General features: G+C 39.5%; 3 protein-coding genes across 3 annotated transcripts; 2 read left to right on the forward strand and 1 right to left on the reverse strand.

Moving 5' to 3' along the window:
- The first annotated feature begins 1,962 nt into the window (after positions 1-1,962).
- On the forward strand, positions 1,963-4,852 carry LOC140763741 (sugar transport protein MST6-like). The gene is made up of 4 exons (XM_073102071.1): positions 1,963-2,197; positions 2,290-2,612; positions 3,344-3,973; positions 4,065-4,852. Exons 1-4 carry the CDS (start codon positions 2,065-2,067, stop codon positions 4,542-4,544), a joined length of 1,566 nt encoding a protein of 521 aa, XP_072958172.1. The 5' UTR covers positions 1,963-2,064; the 3' UTR covers positions 4,545-4,852.
- A 6,638-nt stretch (positions 4,853-11,490) lies between these two features.
- LOC140762810 (uncharacterized) lies at positions 11,491-12,796 on the forward strand. Its single transcript, XM_073100765.1, has 2 exons — positions 11,491-12,122; positions 12,205-12,796. Exons 1-2 carry the CDS (start codon positions 11,682-11,684, stop codon positions 12,562-12,564), a joined length of 801 nt encoding a protein of 266 aa, XP_072956866.1. The 5' UTR covers positions 11,491-11,681; the 3' UTR covers positions 12,565-12,796.
- Positions 12,797-16,211: 3,415 nt separating this feature from the next.
- On the reverse strand, positions 16,212-21,994 carry LOC140763914 (diacylglycerol kinase 5-like). Its single transcript, XM_073102294.1, has 13 exons — positions 21,744-21,994; positions 20,948-21,158; positions 20,668-20,790; positions 20,392-20,520; positions 19,958-20,043; positions 19,496-19,619; positions 18,909-18,957; positions 18,394-18,476; positions 18,066-18,133; positions 17,437-17,511; positions 17,117-17,204; positions 16,894-17,010; positions 16,212-16,715 (listed from the first exon to the last, which is right to left on the reverse strand). The coding sequence occupies exons 2-13, from the start codon at positions 21,143-21,145 to the stop codon at positions 16,410-16,412; spliced, it is 1,446 nt and encodes a 481-aa protein (XP_072958395.1). The 5' UTR covers positions 21,146-21,158; positions 21,744-21,994; the 3' UTR covers positions 16,212-16,409.
- Positions 21,995-23,301: the final 1,307 nt, after the last annotated feature.

Raw genomic sequence — 23,301 nt, forward strand, 5'->3', positions numbered from 1 at the left:
GCAGACATGCAGTATATCCCAGTTCCTGTGAACTGTGAAGAGGAACATAAAATAGAGTTTTTCCCCACTTCTTTGTGCATCAAATTCTGCGTCATCCTAGCACTGCTGGAGTTGAAAACTAATAATCATAATAATAAATAATAAAATCACGTTCCATTTGCGACGCTAAAATAAATGCACATGTCCAATTGATACTAGTATGTATGGTCGTTTCTTTATTTTATTTCTTCAGTTGGAACCTAGTAGGGCCATCCTTCCACTTGACAAGTTAGTTCAATATGTACACTATAACATGCTTCTTTCACCATTTTTTTATTATATAATTTCCAAGTGACTCTTCGATCAGTCGTTGTACGAGTTTGTAAATAAAGTCAAATATTTCCGCAAGACAAGAGTAATTACTCGGTGGGTAGTCTGCGAGCTGAGTTGAGTGAGATTATAATTACCCTTTGTTGCTTTGTGCTTTAAATATTTGTGAAATACCCAGAATGGGCTCCCACAACGGCTAAAATTGACCGCCGACGCGGTTTGACTCAAGAGAAAAAGGCATAGTGTTGTTTTTGTCTTCATCCCATTGGGAATGCAACTCAACAGTGCTAATGCCCATCCAATAATTAATAGGGAAATTGCCATCATAGTCCCGAATTCCGAGGCGTTATTTGATCTCTTAATAAGGCCTGGGTCTTCTCCTCTGTTTCGAGGATAATTTTAGGAGATTTCGATAAGATTTATCGATATTTTTTTTTTCCATTGAGTGTAAGCGGATCGGCACAGCTTTTGAAGCTTTTACTCATAACTTAATTCGATAGAAATTGTCCAACAGTTCATTAGGTTGTTAGAGTTAAATGCGGAATAGATATTTTAATGAGTTCATCGGTCAACTTACCATATATTTTTGGATCGATCTTCTGAACTCGAATTTGTTAAACTTGGTTGAATTTTTTTTTTGTTTAAAAAAAAAGACTAGATACGTTTTATAGTAGAGAGGGAGGGACCTACTATGATGTTAATTGTAATAAGGCTTTAATTCCTAGTACATTATAGAGACCACCTAAACTGTATGAGTCTATCTATCTCAAAGAAGATCTAAGATTGCGAGATTCCTAATACTACTCAATTTTAATTCCCTAGTTCTTACAGAGTGAGTGCCTAATGCATGGCCTTGAGATAATAATTCATTTAGGATCCAGATTAGTAAAGTTTACTAATCATATCCTCCTCCAAATTAAAATTATTCCAACGTTAGCTTCACGGTCACTCTGTATATATATATATATATTCTTGACTGAAAAATAAAATAAAAATAATATAATTATTCAAAAACATAACTTCTAAATTTATTTATTTTTAACTATCTTTGAGATACCTGATAATAATGAGATACTAATTAATCATGGCTATAGCCGTTGGCTTCTCAAAGTTCCATCGTCTCCAGCTAATGGTTTCATAGACATTCACGTGTATTCGAAGTATTTTTATCTTCCAACGTATTTAACAAACTATTTGAATTATAAAATGCTATCTTTTAACATTTGATTCTTGGATTAAGCGAGCCGTTGCGATATAAACTAATCATCAATCATTTAAGAAGCTAGTTGTCGTTGTAGATTACTTTGTACTTAGACTAATATTTTAAGATATATGCAGTGGAATTTTCTTAGAGATATGAAAGGCGTATGGTTCTCTGAATCGGAGAAAAAATAAATTTGTTCACATAAATGTATTCCATGGCAGAAAGATATATAATAATTAACAGAAGATCAAGAATGAAGCAGATAATGCTAAAGAGGATCCGTCTTAATTAACATTAGTTAGATATTTAAAACAACATCAATCAACGAACGCACTTAATCACTTATCCGACGGTCAAGATCCCGTCCTTCAGATAATAAATCTGCCACGTCACCTCCTCTCACTCTCCCTCTCTCTCTCTCCTTTTTTTTCCACTTTTGATATCCAGCTCTCTCCTCCGCTATAAAATCCCCCTCCTTAGTCTTCTTCCCAACCTCATCCATCCTTGTTTCTCTCTCTAGAGTTAAGCCTGGGGTTAGGGTTTCGAAAGAAATGGCAGGAGGAGTCGTCGTCAACACCGCCGGGGGTAAGGAGTACCCCGGCAAGCTCACCCTCTTCGTCTTTCTCACCTGCGTCGTCGCTGCCACCGGCGGCCTCATCTTCGGCTACGACATTGGCATCTCCGGTAACCGATCACGGATAACTTAATCGATCTACATGAATAACTTTTCAGATCTAAGTGTTTCTTATTCGTTTCGTTTTTTTTTTAAAATCCAGGTGGAGTTACATCTATGGATTCGTTCTTGCTCAAGTTCTTCCCGTCGGTGTATAGGAAAGAGAAGGAAGACCAGAGCACGAATCAGTACTGCAAGTTCGATAGCCAGCTGTTGACTACTTTCACGTCTTCTCTTTACCTCGCGGCTCTGATAGCCTCGTTTTTCGCGTCGGCGGTGACGAGGACGTTCGGGAGGAAGTGGTCGATGTTTGGTGGAGGGATCACCTTCTTGGTCGGCGCAGCTCTCAACGGTGCCGCCGAGAACGTTCTCATGCTCATCCTTGGCCGCATACTTCTCGGCATCGGTGTCGGATTCGCCAATCAGGTAATTATATTCTTAATAATGGATGAAAAAATTTGTGTGTGTGTTTTTTGTTAAAAAATTTTGGTACATCTTTTTCCTATAGTTTTGGATGCCTGGAGAACTTTTTAGATCTGGTTATTCGAAGTATGGGGGCGGGGGCGGGGGCGGGGGCGGGGGGGCACATTGCGACGGGAATATTTTATTGCTAATTTTTAAATTTAAGAGTAAAAAAAATAAAGGCTTCGGCCAAAATGGTGCATGGGGGCCCCACTGCTGTTTCCAGTCCAAGTCCAACGACTGTATACTTTATGATCTAGACTGGTTTCTGATGTCTCTCACAAGTCTAAAATTTATTTGTTTTCATCTTCTTCTCGGTTTGACGTCCGGTAATTGGCTGCTTAAAACCCGATACCAAATCTCAGATGGCTCGTTGGTAGATTCCTCGTTTCTTCTGCCTTGCCTTTTTAACGCAATATTGAAACGCTTATTCATTGTTGGACCGCACGATTCCGGGAATCTCGCCTCTTTTAATTACCGCACTTAATAGGATATAATTCAAATTCCAACTGTTTTATGACTTGAAGACGCAAAAATTTCTCCCAAAAAGAGGAAGAAAGTAAAGAGGACTTTCCTTCTAATTTCTTTGTTTGTCCCCATTTGGTATTTCTGCGAAAAAAGGAATCATATCCTTATCGTTTTCCTTCGCACAATGTCTGAAATGCCATCGTGCTCTGTTTGTTATTGCATCGCAGTCCGTCCCAGTGTACCTCTCGGAGATGGCCCCCGCCCGCCTCCGTGGCATGCTCAACATTGGGTTCCAGCTCATGATCACGATCGGCATCCTGTGCGCGAATCTCATCAACTACGGGACGGCCAAGATCAAGGGTGGATGGGGCTGGAGGGTGAGCTTAGCCCTCGCCGCCGTCCCCGCCGGTATCATCACCGTGGGCTCTCTCTTCCTCCCCGACACTCCCAACTCCCTCATTGAGCGCGGCTACGACGCCAAGGCTCAGAAGATGCTCCGCCGTATCCGCGGCACCGACGACATCGCCGAGGAGTTCAACGATCTCGTCGCCGCCAGCGATGAGTCAAAGCTGGTCAAGCACCCCTGGGCCAATATCATCAAGCGCAAGTATCGCCCCCAGCTCACCATGGCCATCCTAATTCCCTTATTCCAGCAGCTTACTGGGATTAACGTGATCATGTTCTACGCGCCGGTGCTGTTCAAGACGATTGGATTCGGCAGCGATGCGTCTCTCATGTCAGCAGTGATCACAGGGCTCGTCAATGTCTTTGCGACTTTCGTTTCAATCTTTACTGCCGATAAACTCGGACGGAGGAAGCTATTCTTGCAGGGCGGCTCGCAGATGCTTGCATGCCAGGTTAAAAACAAAAACAGAGATAGAACAACCCAATTACTAAATTTTCGTCCATTGTATTTAGAATTGCTCAATCGATCGGGTTGTGTTGCAGATCGTGGTCGGGACTCTAATTGCGATAAAGTTCGGGACCAGCGGCGAAGCCGTCCTGTCAAAGACCTACGCGGCCTTCGTTGTTCTGTTCATCTGCGTCTACGTCGCCGGCTTCGCGTGGTCTTGGGGTCCCCTCGGATGGCTGGTCCCCAGCGAAATATTCCCCTTGGAGATCCGCTCCGCTGGGCAAAGTATCAACGTCTCCGTCAACATGTTCTTCACCTTCGTCATCGCGCAAGCCTTCCTCGCGATGCTCTGCCACATGAAGTTTGGCCTCTTCTACTTCTTCGGCGGTTGGGTCGTCATCATGACCACCTTCATCGCCCTCTTCCTACCGGAGACCAAGAATGTGCCCATCGAAGAAATGGTACTAGTTTGGAAGTCCCACTGGTTCTGGAGCAAGTTCATTGCGGACGAAGAGATCCACGTTGGTAGTAGCATCGAGTTGGGTAATGGCAAGCCCAAGGATGCAACGATTTGATGTCTAGTTTGCATCAATACCTATTTGCTTCCCACTTTGTAAATGATCAAGGGATCTAACTTTGACCCTGGAAACATTGCAAGTGGTGGTATACTACTAGTTTAGCTCATTCTTAGGTACTCTACTCTCTGTCTGGCTTTCTCACTAGTCTAATTATTATTGAGAAGACCAGTTATTCCGATGAAATATGTCTGTGATTTCCAATGGTGATCCTATATAGCGATTTTCTTCTCAATAAATTAAGAGAATCTTGTAAAGCTATGCATATCATTATATGCTCTGTCATGGTAAAAGAATACTTTGCTCCCCCTTTATGTTTGAAGCATCCAATCATATGATTTACTGCACATGGCTTGGGGTTCTTGCTTGTGGGGCTATAGACAAAGAGTGTGTTGTAGGTTCATGTCAATATGCACGACACGCATCTCTGCTGATTAGTTTACAACGACTTTCAATTTGTATCACATGACAAAAAATTTCCATGTCTTAATCTGATTCTAAAGGCTATCTGGTTCTAGAATCGAAGGGGTTCTCCATCCACAATGTGTTGCAACCTCCCCCATTTGGCCTTCTATATCTTGTGGTTGCATGTCTTAATCAGTTCTAGTATTGCTTTCTTTAGCACTTTATATAGACGACCCATTGTACCCAAAACCTGCATCTCATTAGAGAATGTGTGTTCCAAATCACGTTTTACACACCGAAAGTTCCAGTTAATGAACTACTTTTTAATAAAAAGAAATCAAATCACTGTGCCAAGAAGCCAAGTATCCGGCTGCAGGGAAATGTTTCCAATAAAAATGTGGGCTCGTGAGGGTGACAAAACTTTCGTATTGAATGAGCATGTGGTGGAAGAGAAGATGATGTGCCAAAGTTTCACATGTGGAAGCTGAAAGCGAATGGCACGGATTCATATGACACCATGAAAAGCATCTGATAGATGAGTTGTTTGTCACGCGTCTCCTATGAGAGGAAGGTGAAAGATCCAAATAACACTCTCAGAATTCAGCTCTTTCTCGGCTTCAATCTCCCGCAAAATCTGATACGATTTTGGATATGGTGTGGATAAATTTGTGGATAAAGCATTGTTGAGCTGGAAATGATATCATTTTAACACGGCCAAAGATGTTGACCCAAAAAGTAGGCATCATCGGCTTGTGAAAGCTTTCACGGCATAAATGTAATCATAACTTCGCTCATCTTCTACAAGTTTTGGCATTAGCCATTTATTGTCAATTCATTTAAATTACAGTGGGGGAAAAGAAAATTAAAGAAAACAAATTACGACGACTTCTTCATCCTTCTAGCTTCGAACTGAGTAAACGCAGACCCTCTGATAGCCATCAAGGTAGCCTCGGCGTTCGCCTCGTCACAAACATGAAGCACAGCACAACCCCTAATGGTATCAATGATGTCAAGGATCTCATCGAAGTCTTCCTCACACCTCCGCGGATGCGGGAATATTCCATTAGTCCAACGCATCACAGTAAGGCAATCTCCTTCTATGATGAAATTGTCAGAATCCGGGAAGTACATGTTAAGGCATATAAGCCCACATTTTAGTGCCTCAACGCTATAAGCAAAGGTCGAACCAACAGAGCCATCTAAAGGCCCACCATACAACAGCAAACGATCTACACGCTCATCGTGGAACACTCCAACGTAGCCGGATCGCCCGGCGTAGTTGAGCTTGATCCATCCCGGAGGAGGTGGTTGCCACGTTCGTCGAGCTCTCACGGTCCTCCTCGTTGTTATCGAGTTGCTCGAAGAAATTTAACACGCGCTCCTCACCATCTTCTAGCAAATAAATTGAACGACTGTTTTGGAGTTAGGTAGATGTAGGGGGTGTAAATTAGTTTTATTAGTACAAGAGCAGCACATTAAAATCATTGAGCCAATAATTCATTTAGATGCTAACTCACTCTGTGTAGTCATCTCTCCGTAGCCAGTCGTTGCCGTGATCCATTTTTACCTTGAGGCTCAAACCGACATCTTCGGAAACCAAAGGAAAATTAAGGCACGTAAGTCTCAAGTGTATAAGCGACCGAGAACAAATTAAATTGGTGAGATAAATTTAAGATATACGCATTGCATATTTGCATGTGTGTGTTATGTGAAACTTACATGGCAATTGAACTCTGAGATCAACATCGTCTTCAATGTCATAGAACCTTATAAACAGAGGATTGAACACGCATCCTATACTCCCGAAGTTGTCAATCCTATAGGAGAGAGTATATTTCGAGGTAGCTCTTTCGAACCTTGCTCTCTCTTGGTCCGTGTAAATTCGTTTTCTCATCACTAAACGTCCGTTCCTTCTTTGTATATGCTGGTTTATATCCTTTAATTCTGAACCTAATAATACCACCACCCGATTTAGACGAGAAGGACATAAGTTGGCCTCAAAGAGATTGCCCACCGGTTTGCACTCTAAGGATGAGATGAAGAATATAGTTGGCCTCTCGGCTTTTCTTCGGCATCTGTCGCTAACCGGAAGTACTTTGCATTCCATCTCCAATAGTACCTGGCAGTCCGCCGGATTTAAAGTGTCTGGACAAACCTCGATTTCGTTAATCGGAAGAAGGCAATCCTGTTTGAACAAGAGTGCCAGAGCGAGTATGTGGTGCGGCGACGTTGCGAAGTCTCTCTCCATACTATTAAGGCCATATATCACCATTACGAAGTACTCTTTGAAGCCTAATGTGCGGCATATGTGCTCTTTCATTTCTGGCTCTTTCATCTTTATGCGAATATAGTGATAGAACTCTGAGTCTGCAAATTCTTCCATCGTCTCTTTGATTTCTTGTTTTAACCTAGATGTTTCTTCGACATCTTCTTCATCCATGTACTTGTGCCAACAACTGGAGAAGCAAAATTGCCAAATGCCCATATTATTTATTTGAAAGAATGAATCTATTTAAATTGATATTCTGAGGAAGAAAAAGTCACTTAAATTCGATAGCTTAAACATTCTCAATCAAATGCTAAATATGATGTTAGTTCATTAACAAAAGTTACTTAGCTAGGCTAGAACAGAGTTTTGAGCCCATACCTTACAGAGTTCCTATCACACTTGCAGTCAGTTGAGAGTTCAATGCTAGAAGGAATACCTTAATCAAACATAAGAAACAAATTTACTGTAAGCATACAGCCACGAACAAAGAAGAGAAACTAGCTAGCTATGTGTGTGTGTGTGTGTTGTGTGTCATGATAAGCGCACGAAACAAAGAAGAGATGAAAGAGTAGAGGAAGATCACTTGGCAACAGGGCTTCCATATACAGCACTGTGATGTAGTTTGAAGAAGTGCTGATTGAACATTGCAAACGGGAATTCCATTTTATATCGACCGTCTTGCGTCCTTCTTCATCCATCTCAAGATAGCTCTCATTTGTCTTTAGTTTAGCATTATAAGCATTTCGAGGTATCCTATCGATCTGGAACTCCACCGCATGCTTCTGAATCGTCCACACGTACCGCAGTCTTTCATACGTCGGTCCCAGCTTCAAGTTTGCGGCCATAACCGGCTGCCCGTCTACCTCTTCAACCCTTTCACATATCTTTTGAGCAACGATGTCCTTCAAGCTATTCATCAACAACACGACCTTTTCAAGGCGAGAGGGGCACCAATTCACCTCGAAGAAGTACCCGAGATGAATGCTATCGACATAAGGCATGAAGAACAATGTGTGTCTATCGACGGATCGCTTGCATTGCTGATCGATCGCGACGCGGCCGCCCAAGTCCTCGATCGCTCTATCTTCTACGGTGTTGGGTGATGGATTGCAGACTTCGATTGCTTCGATCCAATCGGGGAAGTCGCGCTTAAGTACGTAGGAGAGCGAGGGAGAGCTAGAACTTGGAGGTGAAGCTATACTGGATGCTACCAAGCTCATACGTACTTCATGGGATCCGCGTACGTTTTGTATGTAGGCTTGGAGGTCTGGATTGGTTTCGAGCTGGCGCAAGAGTCTCTTGTAGAAGTTTAATCCTTCTACCTTCTTCTGGGTGGCTACCATCTGCTTCATTAGTAGCCATTGCTCCTCCATATTGCTGCTAACAAATGCTCCCAGCTGCTGTCACTACTACTAGCAAAACTATATATAGAAGACCAGAGAGGGTTTAGGTACAAGAAGAAATCGGCGTTAAAGATGTCACGAATATACAATTACACATAGCCAGTTATCAAGCCTAGTTATTATCCTCAGACTCGGACATCGGGATTTCTATCTCTATCCGAAGGAGAAGCCGTGGACGAGTCGGGTACGGATGTGCTTAATTAAATATCCAAATAAGCATCTGATAAAAGGATTCACTCCGGATTCGGGTTCCGATCCGGAATGAGAGAGACACGCAGCCTTTGTTAATTATCGTTAAAAAGTTATTAAAGTGTTGTCAATACAAAGCTTTAGACTTAAATTAAAAAGAATTTACAAATCACAACCTATATATTATCTATTTCGTGATGCAAGCCTCTTTTTATCAAATTTTATAAATTTATTTTATAATTTTTTTAACACTAAATTATTGAAATACTTCCATCACACTTTAAAAATAATTTTGCATATCATAATAAAATACCTTTTATTAGTATTATCTAATTTAGTTTAAGATATTAAATAAAAATTATAGAGAAAAAATTGTATTACAATATCCTCAGAGATGATGTGTGAATAACAAAATTGATAATCGGTAAGATGTAATTTATAAAATTATCTAAATAAAATAAAATAAATATAAAAATCTTTACGACTTACAGGAATAGCAACTTAAAATCCCATTTGATCTATCACTCCTCGTATCGATTATTTAATCTAGTGAAATGGATCAGGTTTTATGAAAAAAAAAAATCGATTTGAACGGTTTGCAACTAATTCCTTACTTAATTAATATAGAGATTTAGACTACACTTCTAAATCCCGAGGACAATTAGAGCATAGTAAGGATTAGACCCAGAGGAGTCGGGTACCGAGGTGTTGCTTGAAGATCCAATAAAGAATCCGATAATCGAATTCACTTCGGATTCGAATCTTTTATGAGAGAGGAGGGCCAGGAGGCCGTTAGAGTAAATACTCAAAGACAACCCAATCAAATCAGATGACTTGCTTAGTGCAACATGCACATTAAATATTCAAAAGCTAACGTTTACAAATTCTCCCATGGAGAGATACTTAAGTCTCTCATTATTCATATGTAGCAATAAAAGATATTCTATTACTTGGAATAGGAGACAAGAATTAAGCTCTTCATCAGCTCATGATGCCTCGCCATTAGTGCACAGCCACTGGCCAACAAAGAGCTTATCGCAGTCGAGATTAGGGTTGATGACACTAAATTGTAGAATAGTCAATTTAAACTTCTCGGCAACTTCATCGTACGTGTCACCAGTCAGCACACCATATACAGTGTCACAGCTCAATTTTGGTGAATTTCCAATCTCAATTGCTTTTTACAAGAGATCAACAAAATTATGTATATATATTACAACTATTTTTCTAGTTAATTACTGCAGACTTAAAGTTTCTGTAAGAATAACCTAATGGTTCGAATCTTTGCCGCGAAGTTCTTTTGCAAGCTAAGCATCTAGCTATGGCGTAAGTTACATATAGAAGTAGCAAGTTAGTATAACAAGGTTGAGATTGAGAGGGTATATAATGTAACTTACAGCTTAGCAACCTCCCATCAACCATGGTGATTGCAGCGAAAAGAGAAGGCATAATGCTTAACTGCAGGACAATGGCTTCTTTGTTGTTTGCCAAACCCATTTTGATTTCTATCTATACCTCCTTGATTCTCTCTTGTAGCTAAACACCGCGAGAAGAAGCTCCTTATTATTATTGCATTGCTACTGCAGTGGTATATAGTAGTGCTTATGCAAGTAAACTGGATATAAGGCACCAAATGAAAGCCCCTAGGTGTTACGTTTGAAGGCCGAACCTTGGACTCTTCTTGATCTTGTACGGTTAACTTATGCAGCTTGGAGTGGTCATTTTTGTTTGGCCATCGATTGTTTTTGTTTTCTTAATTATTAAAAGGAGAGCTGCTAATCCATCTGTAGATTAGTTAAAATGATGTCGAGGGAGCCCTTTAGGAGTCAAAAGCAACAAACAATATAACGGAGGTCAAGGGAAAGCGAGCAGTGCTCAACTCCTGCAAAAATAAAAGGGTGTCTACCGGCTGTATGACGAATTTAGCCAACATGAATAATAAAAGAAAAATTAAAAAGTAAAGTTTATATTGGGGAATAATATTACGAATCATCCACCACCGGAGTTTTTTAGAGTTGTTAATAGTATCAACCAACCGCAATGGTAAGCTTATACCAATTTCTGTGTGTGGGCCCTTGGGAGCCTAGTTGGTGTTAGATTATAATTCTTATTGGGCCTAATTTTGCTTGGTTTGATTAATGTGGAACGGAACACTAATTATCTTGGCAAATTTAATTATTACAAGTTAGTTAGGTCTTGTGAGTTGCTTATTGCTCATGCTGTCTTCCAAAGTTATTTTAATAAGGTATAAATAACTTTCTACAGAGGATAGCAAATTGCAAATATGAAAATAATCAGAAGGGAAGAAATTTATATATAATAATAATAATAAAAAGTTGGCACGTCTCTTTCTTTAGCTGTTCCCCAATCCCTATTGCAGCAAAGATCCCTGTGTAACCAAAACACGTATCCCTCCACCGACACCCTCTTACAATTTGTACACCCATATCGACCGTCCAGCTGTACTATACCCCTTAAATTTTGTAGTTACACATACACACACCCCCTCCTCTAAAAAATTTTATTTACCTTACGAAGTTGATATTTGAGGTGTGTATCAATCTACATTATGACACTTCTGAAGCCTGAGGCCGAGGGGGGTATAAGTATATTGCTCGAGAAACCTAAAGTAAAAAAATGAAAAATAGAGAGAGAGAGTTTCTGGGGGACAAAAAAAAAAAAAAAGTGGTAGGAGAACGCGAGCTTTCCCAGCTGGTATCCCGTCATCTCCGCCACGTTCTTCTCCTCTCCACCCACCTCCATCAAAAATACTCCATCCCCAACTCTTTCCTCTCTCTCTCTCTCTCTCTCCTTGGCTTCTCGATCCCGTCTTCCTTCGTCGTAGCCAGGTCATTCCCCGGTGGTGGAGGAATGGCGCCGCGCCTCTTCTCGTGCTTAGGGCGGGCAACATCGTCCTCGTATTCGGATACGAAAGCGACGGCGGAGGAGCAGAGGCGGATGGGCCCTGTCCTCGTGGAGCTCTTCTCCTCCCAGGGCTGCGGTACCTCTACCGAGGCGGAGGCGGTGGTGAGCCGACTCGGGCGCGGAGAGCTCACCGGAGGGGAAGCGGACCCGGAGGTGGTGGTGCTGGCGTTCCACGTGGAGTACTGGGATTACCGGGGGTGGAAGGACCCGTTCGGATCCAGCATGTGGACGGTCAGGCAGAAGGCTTACGTGGAATCGCTACGGCTCGACACGTTGTTCACGCCCCAAGTGGTGGTCCACGGTCGGGCCCAGTGCGTCGGAACGGATCAGGCTGCGATGATGGCTGCCGTCCGATCGGCTCCGAGATTCGCATCGCCCACCATGCAGGTATGTGATAAATGATCATCGTTTGATTATCCAGTGGTCTAAGCATCTGAACAATTGTGAAAGCCTTCGTGGTTGGTTACAGGCCACGTTCCAGAAGCCAACGCCGACGATACTCCAGGCATCCTTCGCCGGCGCTCTACGCTGCAGAGTGGACGGCGGGGGCGCCGACGTGATGGTGGTGTTGTACGAGAACGGATTGGTAACGGACTGCACCAAGGGTGAGAACAAAGGCCGCGTCCTCCCCAACGACCACGTCGTCCGCCGCCTCGAGAAGCTCCTCGCCGTCAAGGACGTCTCCGCCAAGAAGAATCTCTCCGGTTCCGTCCAGTTCCAGCTCTGGGATGGCTTCAACCCCTCCAAATGCGGCGTCGTGCTCTTCGTTCAAAATAGTTCGTTGCAAACTTTTGGGTTACAACATTTCAAATTGCCCGACAACGTTTGAATTATAGATCTCGTTGATACTACTTCTACTACTACTACTACTACTACTATCATGCACGTACGTATTATTTTGGTTTCTGTTTCTCTTTTCCTCCTCCCACCCACCTTGGGTGGCGGTGGGGGTTAATTTCTTACGTGGGGTGGGGAGTAGAGGTTGGGTTGGTAGGAAGAAGATTCGATCGATTTGTCTGTATTATAGTGTTTATTAATTGGTTGTTTAATTGATTACTTTAGATATGCTGTACTATTTCTTTGTCGTTAATTTCCAGTCCCGATCCAAGTATCATCGAGCCGGAAGCCCCTCAATTCGAGCTCGACCATTCCATTGTGGACTGGGCGGGCCTACTCCTCGTTTAATATTTTTGGGCCAGGCCTCAATACTGTACTAGGCTTTTCTTTCAGAAAAAGAGGGTAAATAAAAAAAAAAAAAACGGTTTAGTTACGTTGGCACCTTCTAGGACTATACTTTTTTGTTTCTAGAAATCCTCTAAATTTTTTTAGGTTATAATATTACTCATAAACTTTGAAACAAAGTGAAATAAGTAAACTATACCCCTAATTAATATATCATAATATTATTAATTTTTAAAATTAAATTAAAATAGTAAATATCATACCAACTCTCTTTTATTACTCTCCTCTCTCTCTCTCTCTGATCCCATGTGTAAGTAAGGAGGGAGAGAATAAGACGGTGTCGATAAGTAGTGGAAGAAGATTGAATAAAATAAAAGAAAAATTAAATTTTTACTAAAATATTTTTTATCATAATTTAATTAATAGGTTGCGTAAAGATTATGAAAGTATTAGATTATTTAGAATTAATTATGTCAGATATAACTGTTTACGTTGACCGGAAAGGGTTACAATAAAAATTGTAGAGTATTTAAGAATAACATTGTACTTTAAAAAAAAATTAGGGTTTCCGTGAAAACGGACTGATAATATAATTAATCAGAAGAGACAATAAGCAGCAGACACGTGATGGTCAGATGCATCGGGTCCCGCGACCTCACGGCCAATGTTGATGGGTGACTTCGACACGTATGTGACCTCAAGATAAGATTGTGGGCACGTGTCGTGGCGAGAATCGTAAAGAACAAAATATGATAAAAGCAAAGCCAAAGGGATCCACTCCCACGTGATATCCTTGTGGGCTAACCACCTACTATTCACGAGTCTTCACGTGATGCATGTAGAATACTACTACATAGCCTTTTTCTTTTTCTTTTTCTTTTTCTTTTCATCTACCTTCAGAAAACACGATGTATGCATTCCCCAATCTCCGATCTTTGGAGATATCAAAGGAGCTGACTGCATTCTCCCTCTCTCTCACACACAGGCAACAAGCCTTCCTAATTTCTCTGGGATGTCTACTTAATTCTACTAATTACTTTCAAGGCGCAGCCAGGCAATACTGCAATATGGTTTTGAGTTTTGGTCAAGTTCATGCCTATCTTCTGTTACAGCTGGAGAAATACATGGGAGCATGGTTTTTGATTGAAAGACGATTATGGTTTCTGGAAAGAGCAATGCACTTGTGGCCACTCCAACAATGATCTTAAAACTTAAAAGACAATAAGCGATCAACACTGTTGTTAATCTGAAGCCCCCGATCAGTAGTAGAGTAATTGCTCCACAAAAGGCAACAACTTAAGCCAAATGCAAGAAGAACTCCATTTAATTTCCGAGAAGAAATTCGCGTTTCTAATTTTAATTATAAAACAAGTGAAATAGTGTACAATTACAAAAGGATGGGTATGTGATTTAACTCGGACCCCAGCAGCTCAGGTACATGGCTTTGTGAACCGACTCGTCAACTAATCGGCGGCTCTCTTCAGCGATTCCTCCCCCAAGGAGGACCCTGCCCAATCCAAGTCCGGCGGCCGAAGCCAGGACTCCGGTCGAGGCGAACCGGTCCTTGGTTCGGTTTAGCGATCTGAGTCCTTGGTCTCTGTGTGCTTGAACCATCGCTACGCTCGCGGCCATCCAAACTCGGTTCAAGTTCAAGCGATTCATCTTCTCTTCTCTCCTCTCCTCTCCTCTCCTCTCCTCTCTTTGTTGGCTACTACTCTTTAGACTTGAGTTTAAGAGCTGTGATTTTGGTTTACGACGCAAGGAGAATGGTGGGTATTTATAGGGAAGCCGAAGGGGTGAGTGGTTTTGGGGAAAACCGCTTTTGTGGCATTAAAGAGAAGCATGGTGGGATTCGGAGTGATTTTGGGATAGAGTAAAGAGGGGGTCTTGTACAGGTGTCGGCCTTATCTTCGCAGTTGAGAGGAGTGAGTCATCTCCGCTTCGCTTGTCGCTTTTCATTCAATTTTTCTTTTTCTTTTTTTTTGCCCTCTTTTTCTTATTAATTAAAAATGCATTAAAATAAAATCATATTCTCAAAATTAGGGCCTGTCCAATTTGCGGCTTCATTAATTTCACAATAAATGAGATTTAAAGTTATAATTTTGCCGTGTTGGATAATTTGCTTCAGAACAAGAGAGTCGGTTTACACCATGAATTTTCTTTTTAATCAATTTCATTTACCTGGCCTTCGCTCAGAGTCTCTGTGACCGCCCCAACTTCCATCAAGTATATCATCAATGCCACCTGCATACAGAACACTAGCATTAAACTCTCTGAAATCCACTCCTCTTCCACCCTGCTTAGTGGATTGGTTATAGGACCCATTAAAGGGTAGGTTGTTTCCAATGAACAGCATGGACATGATCATATTTTCTCTTGTTAGTAGAGATAGTGGAATTAAAGTAATCCATGGACAACATCGTCATGTTTCGCCAAGGCGCTGGTAAGCAGAGAGGCTCCAGGCTTTAAAGACGACGTTGTGTCTGTTCTTCCATATCTGCAGAGAATTAGTGATAACAACATGAAAAAAATTTCTTCAATTTTGATTTAGTCCCACCCCTCTCTAATCTCTATAGGGAGCTTTCAGATCTGGTTCCACTTACCATCATCGATAGAGGCTCAGATTTCCTCACGAGAAGGAACGTGTAGATAGAACTTCACTGAGATTAACAACTCTTGGATCATGAAGTTAGACCCAAAAGTCGGTCGGCTAAGATCTAGAAAGAGACAAGTTAATATATATTTTCGCCCAAAATAAACCCAAACACAGCAAAACCCAAATTTAACATCAACATTAACCTAAGTCGATTTTCAAACAATTGGCATATTGAAAATCTAAGATAACCGGGTAGACCTACCATTACCAGTAGATCTGATAAAGCACTCTCTAAGCAACATACTTGATGATTGGAGATGCCTGTGGAATCCAGAACATCGTTTTCTATTTCTTTTACCCCTCACAGATTATCTGTTGATTCAGTTCAATAAATCTTGGTTTCATTCAAAAAATAAATAAAACACGATCTCGTTTGAATTATATATGGTAGTCGTGTACTGCCATTAGAACATGATAGTTTTCTTAGTTATCAAATAAATTACAATGGACTAAAAGCTTCAGTCTGACATGTTTGATGCATATTTGCGAGTTATATTCGTATTGGTTTTATTGATCTAATTTCTTTATCTGACTAATTTAATCTGAAAGTAAAACCAATAGAAAGGACATACGGACTCGATGTATGCTTTCTTCCATTAGCCAAATATTTACATCAATCACTTAACTGACAAACGAATGGAACATTTACAATTGATCAATCTTTTATTTTTCAAAAAAAAAAGGGGGGGGTTTCATGATAACTTCTTAGCATTGGTTCTCAAGTATTATTTACAGGCCCAATGCCTGCTGTGACATCTAGTGAATCATTTGAAACTAAACATGCAAATTTACAGGTAGCAATGCTCAACAAAGACAACAACTATAAAGTATAAACGTCAATCAGTCGATCTGAATGAGTCTGCTGCACCAAAATTCCTTCTCGCCTCTGAGGTGCTGAGATCAGAATCTTCAAAAGATTCTTGAACAAGGGCATCGACCATTTGAGTCGTTGAGGCCTCCTCGGCGAAACTTTTACAAATGCAATCATCGGTTGCAAGCATCTTGACTTGACCAAGATGGGAGATCTCCACCACCACCTCGCCATCATCCTTGGGAAGAGGTTGCTTCCAAGGCTCCCCATCAATTCTCATGTATGCATGGTCATCTGCTCCCTTGTGGAATTTGAACTGAACACGGTGTGCCTATATATGGAATTCAATGAAAGAGATAGGAATTCATTAATCTGAATCTAATGGACTAATTATGTCGAAAACTAAATGTTTTTTTTTTTTCACTGGTTACTGTTTCAAATCAACTTCAGTAACCGTTGGCTTTGTGACGCTTGTTTCCAAGTTTAAGATGTAAACCGTTGTTTCACACCTGTGCCAGACGAGTACCATGTCCCTTGGGACAGAGCAAAACGAGCCCATGCCAAGCATCTCTAAAGCCCACAATGTCAAGGAGGCCATCATCTACGAATGGTGGCGTCAAGTCCCTCTGATTCAAGGAAAGTAAAAAAAAAAAATCCAAACAGTAAGTAGATCTGATCCCCATTTTTATGACTCGAGAATATCAGGTTGAGAAAACATCAGAATAAACTCACATCTCGCTGTTTCTTCTTATTTGGGGTTCCCCAAGGATTCAATCCACCAGAGAAGCTAGGCAAATTAAGACAAACAATCGACCTAATACTGTATATTGTAACAGATCAATTAGTAAGAGAATCAAATAAACACTGGACAATCACCAGTTAAGACCACCAAGAGCATGCGATATAATGAGGAAATACACCATGTATTAAAAGCTTCAAGTTTAGCTCTAATAGAGATGCCACTGTGTGTAATCTTTACTGGCTACTCTTGCAGATGGCTTCAGAAAATCTGCTGCCAGGTCAAACGTGGTGGAATGCAGCAGTAAGCATACCTTTGGGGAATGTGTAGTTCTTCCCATGAGCCATGTTTCTTCATGATCTTCACCTTAGCAAGCAGAGCTATGTTCCTGTATTTACGGCCAATCATTTCAAAATCCAAACTACGAGTCACATAAAAATGTAGTATCACTAGTATAATTATAATACCATGGATTCTATCACCAATTAATTGTTTTAAAATGATTGATCTTTAAATAACTGTCTAAGAGATAATGATCATTAAACTATTATTAGGAACAACACTACCATGGATTTTTATCACCAATAAAAGAGATTTCACTTTAGAAGAATAGCCACAAGTTATACTGGGACATAAGTAGGCAGGATACTGCAATTCTCCTGAGATGAGTTAAATAGCCACAGGTTATACTGGGACATAAGTAGGCAGGAAACTGCAATTCTCCTGAGATGAGTTACTAAGGACTAAGTATTAAGCACCTAAACTGACTGGACAAATACTATAACAAAGTGCGATCAAGTAATTATAAGAGCTACAATATCTGCTACGATAAATTGGGTTAAACATAAACATGAAGAACAAGAACAACAACCAAGCCTTTATCCCGTCTATTTGGAGTCAGCTGGAATATAAACATGAATAATATTATGCATAAAAGAGTACCTCGAAATAGGATGAAATAGGGAGGTACAAAACCATCCTTGTGTACATCCTAGCTTAACATATGTTCTCTGCACTACAGATAAAAGTTGGGTTGTTACAAAGGAAATACTTATCTGAAGCTTCGTATGAGAGGGAAAACATGATTAAGAATAGGAGAAGTGCTAAGATAATAGACAACAATATATAGTAATAATCATGGCAAATTCCTAAAAGAGTGTAATGCATTACCGTACTGCTCATAGAAAATTCAAATGAGAAAGATGAGATGAAGAATAATCAGGATAGTCAGGGCAATATAGGCCTTACACAAGAAAGTAGAGAACATTACCTGATTAGCTAATTGGTTCCTGAATTTTTCAGGATGCAACTTCCTCTGAGAGTGAAATGCATATGATACTTGGGCATCCATTCCTATAAGAGAACTGAATATACGTCATTTGTATGTTGTGTGCAATATTTATTATGATTTAATTAACCATGTTTTTAATTTCTACAAGGAAATGAAAGTTTGTTTCCTTAAATTTAAACTGAAAATCATTTAATGATGAAGGAACGAACAAAAAGGTGTGTGTGTGTGTGTGTGTGTCTGGCATCTGGTATCACAAAAATAAGCTACTAGTTCAAACTTGGAGAGCTCATTTGCCACCAGCATATGCAACCAATCAGTATGATAAATGATCTTTCAAATTGCATTACAATAATGCAAAGCATAGCATAGACCCCTCTAATACTCAAATTTAATACAAAATAATTTAAGCTACTGTTGCATCCTACATTGAAGACAAAACATTGAAGTTTATGATGCAACTTGAATTAAATATTCACTGAACTTTGAGCTCTTACCCATACTGAAGTAGTTCCAAAATCCCCCACGAAATGTTTGATAACCCTCCTGAAGACATATCAAGATGGATGAGCCAAAATTAGTTAATTACATAGTATCTGCTTAATGCATAATATGGTTAAAAAGTACAACCAATTTTTGACATTTTATAGAACATTCCATATAAAATATTTTTGCCTAATAAAGTTTTCCTGAAAAAGAAGTCCTAATATTTATTTAATAAAAGCATGCTGATACAGATAATTGCTTGCTTCAGACATGTCATAACTTTTTGGATGAAATAATAGGTTCTCATAAAAAGTTATTGCATTTTACTGGAATAAGAACTCCCATCTGATGGCAATCTTCTAGGAAAGAATTTTATGAAATGCCAATTAGTGTGTTCCATGCATCAAGATAGAGATTATAAAAAGAATTCCACAAATATAACCCAAACAATGAAAACTTATTGAATCATAAGAAGCAGATGCTCCAGTATATGAGACCAAAAGCGAAGGCATTGCCTTACTTTATAGTACAAATCAAGTATGTTCTCTGTAATTTAACAGCAAGAACCCTCATATAAATGAAAAGAAGAGTAACTTACCCTGTTCAGTGAGTCTGTTTGTGAAACACGACAAAATGCATGAAGAGACTGGGGCAAGTCTAGAGGAGCAATTGGCTCACAAGGACAATCTTCAGGAGTTTGCATCCTCATAATAATATGCCAGCTGAAAAGATGGGTGATGTCAAGGAAAGTGAGAAATTTTGCACATTGTATAAGAATAAGTCTAGCCCTAGATCTGACTCTGCAAACACACTTGCAGCACTGACTTTGAAACCTTAGATTGAAAAAACCAAACATCCTCAAAATGTTGGCTTGTACATTAAAATATTTGGGACAAGCGACTCTTGTCTCTTTTGATTCTGAAGCACACAATGGAGTGTAAATCGTAGACACATGGTGGAATAAGATCATTCCAGCAAAATCAGCAAAGTCAGATAAAAGGAAAATGATTACATGAGAAATGCATGTATGCTTCTTATCATGCATATTCAGAGGAATTACCTATCTATCTTCATTTCTCTTGCTTTCTTCACTCTGTCTAGAAATAGTTTGACTGACCGATGGTCTGTTCCAGGGTTTCTCTTCCCCTGCACATGCAATTGTGGTTATGTAGACTGGTTATGTTTGAGAAAAGTATCTCAATCTAAGAAAAGATAAAGCAACACTTTGAAACATTAACAATTCCGAGAATTTAATCACGCGAAGTGCTTCTGCGCGTATACTTCTATTGATGTAAATGGATAGAAATAAAAATATTCAAATAACAACGACATCAATAGGCAAAATGATACACATAATATGCATTCAGTAACTTGAAAATCTTGCAATTGGTTAGTTGTAAAAGAGTACACTGTCAATCATCAAGCTGCATTTGCATGGAAGAAGATACTGAGATAACATAAGTATTAAAGACAATTTTCAATCTCTTATCCTACCCATCCAAAAGAAAAATGAAGATTGTTCCCAGTTCCCAAAGGCATTGTAGCAATTGGAGGTGGATAAGCTAATTTTAGATCAGAAACCACTCCAAGCAGCCAGCTTGCTGTACCATCACCACCGGCAACCTGATCAGAAATTACCTCATGTTAGATTAAAACTACAAGTAAGAAAAGTTCAAATAGGTGTAGAAAAACATGTGTCCTACGAGAGCTTGAAGGTGAAACCTGGACAACATAAGAACAAGTATCATTATATTAGTACATGTTACTCACTATTAGCCTCAAGCGCTTCTGAACTTCAGCAGCAAAATTATCTCCATCAGATTTAAGTTTTTCTAAATTTTGATAAAGCTCACGCAACACTTTATCTGGAGCATTCTCCCCCAAATTAAAAATCTGGCATTACACACATAAGAATTGACAATTCATTATAGCAATTTTGAAAGGCATATCTTGATCCAGCTATCACATCCTAACAATCACCAGCGATTGGAAACACAGAGTTATCCTAATAATGCATCCCAGTTGTTTTCGACTAACAACGAACATTAACCTGATGACTATTGAGAAGCTTGCGATATGTTGCAAGCAAATCACCCCCGAGCTGGCCACCACTTTTGGTGTTGATAAAAACTATAACTGGACAGCTGGGATTGGAATGAAGTAGCTCTGCTGGTGACCCGGGCACCAGTATGTAATTAGGAATCCAGAATTCTTGAAGCCAATTTGTCTCAAAACTGTAGTCTCCCATTCTATGTAGTAACCTGCAGGATTTATATTATGATTATTGAAAAATATTCAAATCGAGATAAACAACAACTATTTGCACCACAAAATACTGGAGTACTTTAACATAATTCGCACCTGAAATGACAAATTGGAGCTGTGATGCTAATTTCAGATAAATCTCACCAACTAAAATTGGTAGTAAAAGAAATTTAGGATAAAAAAAGGATAATAGTATTTTTAATCGGCTTAAAGACAGCATAAAATTTTCCATTAAACATGATTTGAGCATTATCCATAACTAAAAGATCGAATGATTTCACAAACTTATTTACTTAATTCATTCAAATCTTGGTCTCATCTAACTTAAGCAAATAATTCTTATGCTTGGTTTCCGATGAATCAAATAGAAACAGAACGACCTTAAAGCAAGAACTCACATCCGTCAAAATTACGTACTCAAATCAAACAATAATATCTCCAAACTCAAAGAAAAATCCACGCAGAGATCTTAATGCTCGGCAAAATTCCAGTTCAGAGCACAAATTTAAGCATTAGCAACCCTAAAACATGAGATTTTACGGGGAGATTGATCAAAAGACTCAAGACGAAAAGAAGCTTACCAATTTCGGGGAAGCGATCGTACTCCCAATCTGATTCAATAACTTTATCAAAAGAGGAGAAGCGATTCGAAGGAAACCACTCAGTGGGAAGGAGAATCTCAACAGTTAGGAGGAGGGGATTATAGAAAATTGATGAGGGTAAAACCGGGATACCATTTTCCAAGATACGAAACCCACCAGCGTCAATTCCAGGCATTCTCATTTCGTCCCGAATCCGCTTCTACGAGTCGGGGTCGGAGGGAATTAAAAATATGCGTTCCTACGTGAGTTTTGCTATTGGCGCTAATGGTCGGATAAAGATTCCAGAAGTAGTGTGGGTTGAAAGCGAAACGAATTTGATGTGACTAAAACGACTTCCGAACCATTGGCGAGATACTCACCGCAGGTAAGCGCATGCCCAAGGCCCAAAATGAAATGAAATGAAATGAAGGGGGAAAGAAGAGTAGTAAAATTAGATGGTATCTTTCCTACGATATTAAAAAAGAAGAAGAAGTTATACGTCAATTTCAACCCTAAAATAATTATTTTTATAGAAAAAAAAAAACTATGTGTACATGTGTAGGTATTACATGTGCATGTATTATACAGTGGATGCTCGTTGTTTATTATAAATCTTAAGAATTTCAAACTTTGTTTTATTCATTTAATAGATGGATACGACTTTTCTTTCTCGTTTGCCTTGAGATTATAAAATATAAAAAATAATTATTCTAGACTCTTATTTTTAAAATTAGAACTCTAGTATTTTAGTATTTATTTATATTATAAACTAATGATACAATAATTACTTTTTATGTAATATAAAATAATTTTTTTATTAAATACATTTTATTTTATATATAGTAAGATTTACCCATATAATCATTTCTATATTTATGATTTAGAATCCACTAAATGTCGCATGTGAATGTCATATAATTAGGATAAATTATTCAATAACAACTCAACAAACATATAGAAAAAAAAAATAGATATGCAATAATATTAGAATAATAAAAATATTCAATCAAGCAGACAATAATAGTTAAGAGAACTCATGCATAACTAGAAATAGAAGAGGCTAAAACAATTCTACCACTTTGCCATCATTTGTAACACCATAAGAAGGCACAGTAAGAGGTCAGGTGGATACAAAAATCTTTAATAAATTTGACCTATGTAAGAACTTGACATAAGAGGATTCGAGTTATGTAGCTCCATCAAAGCCATATGAATGCCCAACATGTACAAACCTATAAATCATTACTGATAATCCTACAAGAAGCAAGAAGCAACAAGCAACAAGACAAAAGGGACAAGGAACCATAGCGATTACCATGGTAGTGCCGATTAGACGTGATCATTCGACCCGCTTCACTCAAGTTTGTCCCTAATGTGCCCAAACTCACTTGACACCAAACTCGATTAGGCCTGGCCCAATCCAAGTCCAAAATGGTAATGGGCTGGACAAGCCAGGCCTTTGCTAACCCAACTAAACTCAAAGGCTTGACATGTCATGCTTGCCCATTATGCTTGGGCTATTATTATGTCTATCGCAAACTTGACATGGGGTTAGTGA

This window comes from Typha angustifolia, chromosome 7 (assembly GCF_048772165.1).
Source record: "Typha angustifolia cultivar Huaian chromosome 7, ASM4877216v1, whole genome shotgun sequence".
Lineage (NCBI taxonomy): Eukaryota > Viridiplantae > Streptophyta > Magnoliopsida > Poales > Typhaceae > Typha > Typha angustifolia.